Consider the following 12237-nt stretch of genomic DNA (forward strand, 5'->3'; position numbering starts at 1 on the left):
TTTTATTTTCCTTTCCTCTTTGCAGCAGCAACACCGCGACAACTTTAATCACGCGAGACTGTGGCGTCACATCCGGGAAAAGGTCGAAACGACGATAGTGAGAGAAGATACAAACGTAAAAGGAACGGTATTCTTTTTACGAAAATACAGTTGTTCATGGGATACTTAAACACCTTAATTGATCTGGTTTTCATATAAATATTGTACTGGGAATATTGAAAGGTAAGACGCATGTTAAAGGATGATCCGGTTATCTTGTGTTTAGAAATATAAACATGTCTTCTGTCGAGCGCGAGGCCTTGTGCTCCATTTAACGTTACTACATTAGTCACTGATCTGCGTTTAACTTGAAACAAATACTTGTGTGACTCACTGCTAATGCTGTATTAAATTAAGTAAACATGTAAAATTAAAATGAGCAAATATATAAATACACACATTGTTGTTTAAATGGGAAATATTTGTTTTTTCTACGTATATATATCACAAGTACACATCCCAACATATTGTAAAATTCATATTTTAAAATGTTAACATTGCTTTAAGTTTAAAGGAGTATTTCAAAAACATAATTTAGGTCGAAAATATTTGGGAATGCTGATCTGGAGAACTGTAGGTTATTATGAATTTTGTGCTGGTGCAATGTAAATTATAGGTTTATCTATCTATCTATCTATCAGTCTAATATATATATATATATATATATATATATATATGAAAGAAAGGGTGGGTGTTTTGAGGCCTGTTTTGACTTGTTACTTGGAAAAATGTTTTTTGATTTTTCTTTTTCTTCAGATGTCTGAAGAGTTGGTAAAGCAGTTGAGCAATTATAAAGCTCAGCTGCAGCAGGTGGAAGCGGCGCTCTCTACAGATCCAGATAATGAAGATCTGCTTAAACTGCAGAAGGACCTCCAGGTTTGGGGCACAATTATCCACTGCTTTTTGTGAGGCATTACTACAGTAGAGAAGAATTGTGAGGGTTATATGTATCTTTATACACCTACTGGTATTATGTGTTTGCATTGTTGAAACTTTCAGTGGTCTGCCATGTTTTTCAGGGTCCAGTTTTTGTCACTTAGGCTGATGACTGATAGCTTCTGACAAGATTTAAAGTACCTTTCTATGTAAGTATATTCATCAAATCATTGCTGTTATGTGTCACTATAGGAGGTGATTGAGTTGACAAAAGACCTGTTGACATCACAGCCGGTGGAGGGTGCAACCAGCACCAAAAGCTCAGAGGCAGTCGCTCCCACTCGCAGCTGGAGGGTCGGAGACCATTGCTTGGCCACCTGGACCCAGGACGGACAGTGAGTATCACACGCCAACACAGTGCTGGGAGGTATATTGATATTATTAATTGAGTGTTGGGTGGGATTGTGGTCGGCTGCATTTGGAGGAGGGATTTGTGTGGATATCCGTACTCACCTGCTTACAGTGCTGTGTGATTGGCAGGGTATATGAAGCAGAAATTGAAGAGATTGACACTGAGAACGGCACGGCAGCCGTCACCTTCGCTGACTATGGTAATGCAGAGGTGTTGCCCCTTCATGTGCTCAAACCAGTGGAGGAAGGCAGGAGCAGAGAAGACGAGGGGGGAAAGCCCAAATCCAAGTAAGTGGATGTTAAAATGATTTTTAGATCGTTTTTGATATAAAATCTGAACAGTTTATAATGAATACAGTTTAAATAACATCTTTATAATGTGTTGTATGATTTAAAAACTGTAAATAAGCACAGTTGCTACAGTAAATTGAGATGTTTGTAAAGAAATACTTGTTTTATTTTAATTTTTATTATTAATTTTATTTAATAATTAATATTTTTATTATAGATTTTTCTCTTCCCTTGTAACACTTGGTGTTCCTGGTCAAAAGTGATCTGCTTACAAAAAGTCTTGGTATGCTATTACGAAATATTGGATTCAATGTTTTTATTAACTTGTTTTCTTTCAATAACACAGGTTTTGTATTTCTTTTTGAAATGGATTATTTTGTAGGCCTTTTTGATCTGAACTTATCCACTTCAGATTTTTTTTACAATTATTTACAAATATTGCTTTTTTTCCCTCTCCACTAAGGTGCATAATCTCAGATCAATGAGATTAATCCGTTCCAAAAGCAATACAAAACCTGGGCTAATTCAAAGAAATCAAGCTGACAAAGTTTGAATCCATGATTTGCTGGTAACAGCATAATGAGAGATTTACGAACTATTTATAAAAGGCCAGTGCTATAGACATTAATGCACTTCACTGCGTTTGTGTTTGCATATGTCTGAATAATTTTGTTTTTTTATGTTTTCCCATTGTGTGTTTTCTCTTAGGAAAGAGCTGCTGGCAGAGCAGAGGGAATATAAGAAGAAAAAGACCCAGAAAAAGGTGCTGCGCATGAAGGAGCTGGAGCAGGAGAGAGAAGATCAGAAATCCAAATGGCAGCAGTTTAACAATAAAGCCTATTCCAAGAATAAAAAAGGACAGGTGCGTATGAGAGAAACAGAAAATCTGACTAATCTTGCTATGTTTTTTGTTTTTAACCTGTCATCATGTTGGTGTTGTATGATCATCTTCTCTAGGTGAAGAGGAGTATATTTGCATCTCCAGAGAGTGTGAATGGAAAAGTTGGCGTTGGCACGTGTGGTATCGCAGATAAACCCATGACCCAGTACAACGACACTTCAAAATATAATGTCAGGCACCTAATGCCCCAGTGATCTCCTTTGTGTTCTGTCTGTTCCCATCTGTAATCACCAAACATCAAACTGAAACCCACTTAGAAATCATAATCAGATCTGATTGGACATGAAATAAATATAGTAACACATTTCCCTCCTTGTTTTGTTTCTAGTAATAGTGGGTGTTTATTCTGTGGATGTTGGAGCTGTTCTGTACTGAACGAGTCTCTGGATGTTGTAACTAATAAAACATCAGTCCTCAGTGAAGCACAACTCCTGGTTAGTTTTACAGGTTTTTTTCCTCATGCTCTCAGGACCAAGTTCTGCAGGAGCTGCTGAGGATGGGAACTCTGCTCTATAGTTTTTATAATGTGTTGAACAAGCATACATGGAAAGCACTGGCTTCCCTCATACATAGTGGAGATAGGGAATACTGGTGTCTTTGAACAGATTAAGCAGTTTTTTGTTTTGCTCTCTCCACCTCTGTGTCCAATAAGCAATTCTGCTGCAGTCCATTTGTTGTTACGTTTGCTTTTCAGTTTTGTATATTTACATATTTGAGAGAAATAAATGTTGGTTTGTTGACATTTCTACAGCAATTTGTGATTTATTGTTTTTCTTTTTATTCAAATTGTGTTTATTCTGTGGATGTTGGAGCTGTTCTGTACTGAACGAGTCTCTGGATGTTGTAACTAATAAAACATCAGTCCTCAGTGAAGCACAACTCCTGGTTAGTTTTACAGGTTTTTTTCCTCATGCTCTCAGGACCAAGTTCTGCAGCAGCTGCTGAGGATGGGAACTCTGCTCTATAGTTTTTATAATGTGTTGAACAAGCATACATGGAAAGCACTGGCTTCCCTCATACATAGTGGAGATAGGGAATACTGGTGTCTTTGAACAGATTAAGCAGTTTTTTGTTTTGCTCTCTCCACCTCTGTGTCCAATAAGCATTCTGCTGCAGTCCATTTGTTGTTACGTTTGCTTTTCAGTTTTGTATATTTACATATTTGAGAGAAATAAATGTTGGTTTGTTGACATTTCTACAGCAATTTGTGATTTATTGTTTTTCTTTTTATTCAAATAGTTTTCCAGCTGACATCTGTATGATAAAATTATTAATTTCCTTCATAAATTGTAGCACACTTTTATTTCAGAAATGTTACATTTACACACGACCATGAGACTGCAAATTACAAAAGCAGTATTTGACCATGGAAGACAAAAACGCATTGGTGAAAACATCACTATTAACAATTACAGCACAAAAAATTAAAATCCATGTATTTGATAGTGTAATTAACATAATGGTTATACCCTATTACATAATCAGTCAATCAAACTACTAATAGAATAACAATCTGTTATCAACCACATTTCCATTTACAAACCAACAAAGCTTCATATCACACTGAATGGCTGTTTCCCATTTAAAAACTATTTTAATACTTTAATATTCCTAATACACAGGAATTCAATTGCCCACATTCTTTCATACAATTCACTGTCACCTGATAAATTTGGCACACAATATCAATTCATCTACAAAACAATGTAGAGCCATTAAAATATTTCCGATACTTCTCATGTTCAGTGTTTAGGGCTGTGAATAAGGATTCAAATTTTTCACTTAGTCTGCTGATATTGTGTGCATTTATGTACAGTTTATAAAAGTGTAGGAGGATATTCTTAGGCTATTTAGTTGTTTATATAGCTGTAGCAAAAAGTGTTGAAATATTATGTTTTGCAATCACAAAAGTCATTGCTTCGATGTTACTATCCCTGTCTCTGCTAGCCATCGCATTTTTACATTTGGCCCTGCTGAAAATACATTACCCACAAGCCCCTGCACAGCCACATTTACTCAGTCCTTCTTGCATTCCTTTTCTTCTTCTATCTCCCTTTCTTCTTGCTCCTTCTCTTTGTCTTTTCCTTTCTCCTTGTCTCTTCTCTCTTTCTTTTTGCTCATCCGCAGGAAGGAAGGAGTACGAAACTTCTTTTTCTTCTTTTTGGGTGTCTTTGGCTGACTTTCAGAAGAGCTGGTGACTGAAATGTTGTTGGCAACGGTGGTTGTTATGGAGACCTGCATCTCTTTAGTGATGCTGAGCTCTGTGACCTGTAGAGTGAGGTCATCATCCTGCGTCAGGTCATCGCCATCGCTGCTCTGCAGCAGAGCTGAAAGACTGTCTGAGAACGAGAGGAAGAGACCTTTCAGCATGAGGTTGTCCAGCCCAAAACCATAAAACTGCAAATAATCTGGTTATCAAATACCAGTGTGATGATATGTGAGATTATATGAGAGAATCTATACCTCCTCTTTCAGGGCTCATGAGAGGTGAGATTGACAGGGACATGGTGGAGCCGTCATATGTAGTCATTTCTCCATCTGTGAATTCCTCATCAGCCTCTGACGGAAGAGCTTGTATGTCAAGAAAACATCATTTTAAAAAGCCAAATAAAACACAGTGCTTAAACTGAGGTTTTGAAGGTAGGGAAGCAGCAACATCTCCGTGAGATGGAAAGTATGGAGCTTACAGGAAATGGAATGGACTGGCAAACGAAATAATTATATACACTACTGTTCAAAGATGTGAGGTCGGGAAGATTTTTGAATGTTTTTGAAACAAGTCTCTTATGCTCACCAAGAATGCACTGATTTGATCAAAAATACCATAAAAAAATAGTAATATGACAATGTTGTCATACTGATTTATATTTTAATATGTAAATTATTCCTGCGATGTCAAAGCTAAAATTTCCATTACTCCAGTCTTCAGCATCACATGGTCTTTCAGAAATCATTCTCATATGCTAATTTGCTGTTCAAGGAACATTTCTTATTATTATCAATGTTGAAAACAGATATATATTTCTATAATATTTTTGCTGCATTTTTCTCAGGATTCTTTGATGAATATGAATTTCAAAAGAACGGCATTTATTTGAAGTAAAAAAATCTTCTTCCTCACACTTTTGCTCAATTTACTGTGTCCTTGCTGAATAAAAGTATTAATTTCTTTCAAAAAATAATCTAGTTGTTGGTAGTTGGTTGTTACATTCTGTGTCCTTGTATGCAGAGTGTGCGTGTACCTGATTGGCTGTTCTTATTCTCCACAGTTTGTGTGTATTCCTGTATCTCTGCCTCTGATTGGTTAAAAGGGTTGGGTGGTAGAGTAGCTGTCTGCTTCTCATCCTCGTAGATGAATGCCTGAAAAATAATAATGGCAAAGGGATTGACTGACAATTGTGTAATTTTTCTTTATGTTTTGCCACGCCAGTGGTTTTGGACTTCATGCTAAATTGTTTCAGCCTCAGAGTTAAAAAATCTAAAAGGTAATTGTGAGATAAAGTTTAAAATATGAAATAAGGTCACATTGCAGTAGAATTTAGCTGTTGTACTCTATGTAGGGACTCATGTCGTGATTTCATGGAGACCCTACATAGAGTACAACAGCTTCTTCTAGGTTGCTGATGTTATTGAGGTTTCATCTCATGTGAGTGTCATACTTTTTAACATACCTTTCAAAAGTACTGTTACACTGGAAAAGTTTTAAAGTGTACTTTTAAAGGGAGTTTGACTGGTACTCGTGTTCGTGTTGGATTTATTGGTGTAGTTACGCACTGGTCCAGGAGGCTTGTCAATAACAATGTCTGCCAGCAGCTGAGATTTGGGTCCAGCTGTCATCAGATCTGCACTGTTCTGCTCCCGAATCTAAACCAGCACAAAACAAAGCAGTGCTTTAGTGTACAGAACACAATCTGTGGACACAGTCTGTTCAGTCTGTATTTTCTTTCTCTCAAAATACCTTATTTCTTTTTTCCAGTACTTCACTGGGGTTAGTATTAAGTGGGACAAACTGGTTGGGGTCGTCAATCCTAATTGGAGTGTCCTTGCAGCTGCCTGACTCTTCTGACTTCATCCACTAAAAAAGAAAGAAATAATGAATTGAAGAATTATTAGTGAATATTAAACACATACATAAAACAGGTGAAAATATAGTAAAAATGTTTTATTTATTATATTTTTAATATTTAAATAATATTTTAACAATAAAAGTTCATGAAAGATTAAAAAAAAAAAAAAAGTATTTCTACTCTACTGGTCTGATCTACAGAAGCTCATTTTCCCTCAAAAATAAAAAAGTTAAAAAAGGGAAAAAATATCTGTGACTTAGTTTGTGTCTTTTTTCATAAATCTGTGTATATTATGTCATTATTTATTACTTTGAAATATATCTCAATTATATATCTTATTTTTTTAGTCTGAGGCGGTAACATGCTTCCATACTGATCATTGATTAACAACACTGAACACTGACTTTATAGTCATTAAGTTGATGAAGTGAATTTATAGATAATACTGATTCACAGCCATGTGAAACCCTCAATGTTGTTTGCAAATATGTTTGTACATGATCATATGCAAGGATACCACGGTTTTGGTCCGGGGGCTGCAGGTCCCGTTGATGGACTCCTCAGGTACATTGACTTTTAAGTAGCAGTTTGGTGAGTTCAGCCATCGTATCCTTTCTCTATCCCGCTTCTGTGCCAGGAAATGCAACGGACTCTGTGGAAAGACGTCCTTTTCCTCTAGTCCCACCCCTGTGACGGTCGCTGGGATCTCCACATCGTTGTGGTGTCGAGGCTTCTCTTTAACTATGGGATGCCGGTAAGTGTAACCTGTTCTGTAACCCTGGAAACACACGGTGTCATGTTAGCTATCACTATTGTTTATTACTGTTAAATATTTAATAATACATGCTTAATGGAGTCAAAAAGACAACATTTAAACGTTGCTAACACATCTGGTATAGATTAGCTCACAGACCACTCACTAAGTTATCTAACATCCTCATAAGCGACTCAAATTCTGCCTCTCCAACCCTCCATCTGATATGTCCGTCTGGCATTTGTCCACTGGGATTTTTCGTAGGAGCAGTTTTCAGACTTGTTCTGTCTAACACGCACAGGTTGTCAACGCCACCCGCACATAACAGAGCGTTAACCTGAAGAGAAACAAAGGCAGAAAGACAGAGATGATGTTGGATGACAGTTTAACCACTCTATAAATCTACTGGCAGAGTTTAAAGGAGACCTATTATGCCCCTTTTTACAAGATGTAATATGTAAGTCTCAGGTGTCCCCAGAATGTGTCTGTAAGGGTGTATTCACACCAGGAACGTCCGCTAGTTCACTTGCTTTGGTCCGGACCAAATACAATGTTGATTTTTTTGGTTTGGTGTGGTTCGCTTTCACACTGCCCTTTTTGCAAGTGAACTAGAAACTGTAAACAAAACCACATGTGTGTTTAAGGTCATCCTTTCATTGGTTTATCTATTCAACTGTACCAGAGTTCGTTTGGAAGCGGACCGAGATCACCTCTTCATCTGGGTCTCGGTACGGTTGTTTGGTTCGCACCTGAATGCGATTGCTGTATTCACACCTGCCCAAAAGATGGGGGGAAACGAACTTGAGTTCGATTCAATCGAACCAAACAAGACAGGTTTGGTTCGATTGTGTGAAAGGGAAGCGACATGTGGCCAAGTATGGTGACCCATACTTGGAATTTGTGCTCTGCATTTAACCCATCCAAAGTGCACACACACAGCAGTGAACACACACCCGGAGCAGTGGGCAGCCATTTATGCTGCGGCACCTGGGGAGCAGTTGGGGGTTCGGTGCCTTGCTCAAGGGCACCTCAGTCGTGGTATTGAAGGTGGAAGAGAGTGCTGTACATACAATCCCTGCCGGTACGAGACTCGAACTCGCAACCTTTGGGTTACGAGTCCAAATCTCTAACCATTAGGCCACGACTTCCCCACAAAGGGGGAATGTCTCTTTAAATGCAAATGTGCTGCTGCTCGTACATCAGATATTCTGCCAAAAAATATGTGTTTGGTTTTGATTATCATGTCTATTGCACTGAAATCATGTGTTTTAAACTATATTGGTTTAAACTTCTGATATATATACGGTTTTCTGAGTGCATATCAGATCAGATTCCCGCACACAGAAATCGACTGTCACATGGCATGTTAGTACTACACAAAAATCTTTAATGTCTTATTGCACTTATATAAACTGTCAAATACACACAAGTTTATGTTAAAAACACATGCGAGTTACAAAAACAGCTGGGAAAGAAACCGCATGTTTATATTAGATATGCGTGGCAGCAGCGTAATATACAGTAAATAAATCAATAAATCCATGGCATTCTTGTCTCCTCTGAGGCTGGGACTCTAAATAGTGTTCTGTGATCTTCAGTGCAGCCAAAGACAGAGCAGTTAGCATACTTTGCTTGAACTTTCGCCATGGCGTTAAAACTGGTATACCGTTGTCACTTGCGAAAAAACAATGATTGCGCCGTGGGTGTAAACTTGCAGATTAAGGGGCGGTAATATTATAATAAAATCCCTTTTCTAAGTCACGGGGAAGCAAAAACTGACAAGCTAATTTTTTTAAAAGCTTGCAGAAAAAGGCTTACCAAAATAATTTACTGTGTTGTTCTTTTTGACATTTTCTGGGTTGGTAGATGCACCGGGGACCCAATTATAAAAAGTCAGATTTTCATGTGCTTTAAACAAAGCTGGAATGATCTGGGCCTTTGAATCAAAAAAGAAAAAAAATTATTGGCAGCTTGGTTGCCAATCCATTCCATTTTCTGTGTTTTCCAGATTTAGTTTAATCCAGTATGTATACCATATATATATATATATATATATATATATATATAAATAATATATATTACTTTTTCATTTAGTGTATGTATTTGTATTCATTTATATATTCGCATGTGTCTGAATTTCAGTTTACCTGTACCTGTATCTCACAAGCTTGGTGGCTGTGATAAAGATAATGAAAAGCTTCCTCTATCGTCTCTCCAAATGCCAGTAAACCTTGATTCCTCAGGACCAAAACCTAAAAACAAGCAGAATTACATCAGTGTTGCGATTCCAGCATTCAGTAATGCACAAAATATTTCTATAAATATAATACTAAGCGATTGTATAATGACTATAACTATAAAAACAAAATTCAACAATTTACAAAAAATTCTAAAGCACATTTTAACTTGGGAATGGTGAGGATCTGCTATTTTTCCCTTGCCATGCTGTACTATAGTGAACTCCTAATGGTTGTCATGCCAACGGGTAGCAGAATTCACAGACTGTCACCTTGGCATTGGGACCAAGAGCTTTCTGAAGTTCCATCTTCTCCTGCTCGTTGGCTAAATCACCATGGTAGCTAAAATAAGACACCTCCCCCAGCAGCAAAGCTTCATGGGAAATGGGTAAGATGCCACATTTCATAGAAGAGACCTACGGGACATACAGAAGTTGCAATGTGTGTGTTACACTTTAACAGGCAGGGTGAATTCTGGGTCTATGCCAATGTTTTTTAAGGGTCTGGGGCCCACTAGGGGGCCTCAGCAAACTTCCAAGGGGGCCGCAGGACATACATATCTATATATATACACACTGCTTGTGTGTGTGTGTGTGTTATTACTTACGGCAGCTGTAGTTGGTGTGTATGTATGAATAACACATTTGGCATCTGGTCGGGCAGAATACACTGCAGAATGTGGTTTGAATCCCAAAACATTCACAGGTAATGCAGTGGCTCCCTGATCAACAACCTCACCAATCAGATTTACCTTCACCTTTGAAAACCAAACATTACAAGGAAATGATAAACATTATTTATTGCCTTATTTAATATATTCTTCCACATATTACATATAATGGTGTAATTATATTCAGTTGTCAGGGTTTCCAACTTCATAATTCATGTTCAGGATGTGTGTGGGTGTGTGTACCAGACTAGCTGCTGTGGCCTCTGAGAACGACAGTCCTTTAGGAAGAATAAGAATATGATCTTGCTCTTTACTGATACGCAGCTGGAGAAGAAAATAACAGAGAAAGAGTAAAAGAGAGCGAAAGAAAGACAGACACAGAGAGAGAGAGTACATTATAATAAATGTTGGTATCAGACATACAACATGGTGAAATAATGTATAATACATATTTTGTTTGAATTTTATTTATTAAGTCATTTATCAGATAATATATATAACATATTTTGTTTGAATATAGAGAAGGTCTTTACACATTGCCATTATTTTTACAGTGTTTTCTAAACAACTGTTCACAAAGACTGCCCTGCCACTTTTTGAATTCATTTTTGCATGCTGGTCTGGTATTGTGGCATAATCTATTCCAGAAAAATCCACAGTTAAACAGCATGTAAAGGTGGCCTCTTCCTTTTTTTAAGTGGGCGACACTTGGCCAGAATTAGCTAAAATCAGGACCAAACTATGTTTCTTCTTCAAAACAGCAAAAAACAAAACATGACATTTGATTTTTACAAACTCGATGCAAACCATATTTATATGTATAAAATATGGAAATGCATTTCAGTCTGAATGGTAGATAACATTTCAAGTTTTTTCATCAATCAGGATGCAAAGTGTGATGTCCTACATGAAGTGCACTTTTGAGGACAGCTGTCTCAATTCATTCATTTGCACTTGCAAATCAATAGTGAATGTATTGAAGCACGCACTGTCAGAAAAAAGTACAAAAGCTATCACTGAGGTGCAGAACTGGGTAGTACCTGATTACATGTAATCTGGATTATGTAATTATATTCCAAAAATGAAGTAATTGTAATTATTCAATTACATTTTAAAATACTCAGAATCAGACTACAGTTAGTTTTTTATTGATTACATGATTACATATTATTCACTCTATAGCAATAAATTATTCATAATGTATTGAATTTCCCTAATTCTTCTTTTTGATATTTAAATTTTTTCTTTCTAAAATAGCCTACCGCTTATATAGTCATAAAGTCTTCCAGTTTTGTAGACATTCCCACAAAGACCAGTCACTACTCATGTAAACCATTGACAGAAATAGTCAGCTCTACTGCCTTTCCTTTTGCATTGAAATCTTTATTACAAGCAATCCTGCGGTTCATAAAGAACTTTGTTTTCCTACCTCCACAAGTGCCATCTATTATTGCCTTGTTTATCTAAAAGTGCTCTTTCCCTTTAAACCTAGCCAAAAAGCCATACGTGTTGACTGTGAAACACAGTACTTTAATAATATGCATTTATGGTGTAATTACTACATATTCGTGTCAATCCATTTTCATATTTACTGCAAACAATGCGCTGTTGTTTTAATTCTTGCTTGCAGCGCAGCAAAAATAGACTCGGCATGGAAACGATCTCTGCTCTGCTGCAGATGCACCGCTACTGAACTCACTGCTGGACCGCAACCGTGTGCAGTGTGCACACTTTATTCATCTGTTAACATGAGCGAGGGAAAAATACACACCACATATGCACTGCAAACGGAGTAATGTGAACCTGGCATTCTGTGTGCGCGCTGCGAGAACACTGGCAAGAATTAAAAAGTAATGCAATTTATAAACTTTAGTGACGATGTGACACTGCCTCGATTGTGCAAGTGACAATTTCTGTGTCAACTGTGCAGAGTGCAGCTCGCTTATAGTGCAGACGCGATTTGATTTGAAGCCATTTGCGTATTTTGAGAG

The 12237-nt window shown here is 37.2% G+C and overlaps 2 protein-coding genes across 4 annotated transcripts in view; one reads left to right on the forward strand and one right to left on the reverse strand.

Moving 5' to 3' along the window:
- Window positions 1–41: 41 nt before the first annotated feature.
- Window positions 42–3002, forward strand: smndc1 (survival motor neuron domain containing 1). The gene is made up of 6 exons (XM_016269730.1): window positions 42–222; window positions 796–915; window positions 1168–1310; window positions 1456–1614; window positions 2326–2479; window positions 2575–3002. Exons 2-6 carry the CDS (start codon window positions 796–798, stop codon window positions 2710–2712), a joined length of 714 nt encoding a protein of 237 aa, XP_016125216.1. The 5' UTR covers window positions 42–222; the 3' UTR covers window positions 2713–3002.
- An 821-nt stretch (window positions 3003–3823) lies between these two features.
- Window positions 3824–12237, reverse strand: part of add3b (adducin 3 (gamma) b) — a 16788-nt gene continuing 8374 nt past the window's right edge. For 2 of the 3 annotated variants that reach the window (XM_016269733.1, XM_016269732.1), the window contains exons 5-15: window positions 10490–10570; window positions 10184–10333; window positions 9849–9992; window positions 9493–9591; window positions 7506–7676; window positions 7103–7363; window positions 6477–6593; window positions 6293–6382; window positions 5761–5878; window positions 4982–5089; window positions 3824–4857 (exon numbers count right to left, since the gene is read on the reverse strand). In XM_016269733.1, the coding sequence (XP_016125219.1) occupies window positions 4535–4857; window positions 4982–5089; window positions 5761–5878; window positions 6293–6382; window positions 6477–6593; window positions 7103–7363; window positions 7506–7676; window positions 9493–9591; window positions 9849–9992; window positions 10184–10333; window positions 10490–10570 (1662 nt within the window). In that variant the 3' untranslated portion in view covers window positions 3824–4534. The remainder of the gene's footprint in view (window positions 4858–4981; window positions 5090–5760; window positions 5879–6292; window positions 6383–6476; window positions 6594–7102; window positions 7364–7505; window positions 7677–9492; window positions 9592–9848; window positions 9993–10183; window positions 10334–10489; window positions 10571–12237) is intronic. The other variant, XM_016269734.1, reaches the window with a different exon arrangement.

Source organism: Sinocyclocheilus grahami, unplaced genomic scaffold (assembly GCF_001515645.1).
Source record: "Sinocyclocheilus grahami isolate Dianchi unplaced genomic scaffold, SAMN03320097.WGS_v1.1 scaffold54.1, whole genome shotgun sequence".
Taxonomy (NCBI): Eukaryota; Metazoa; Chordata; class Actinopteri; order Cypriniformes; family Cyprinidae; genus Sinocyclocheilus; species Sinocyclocheilus grahami.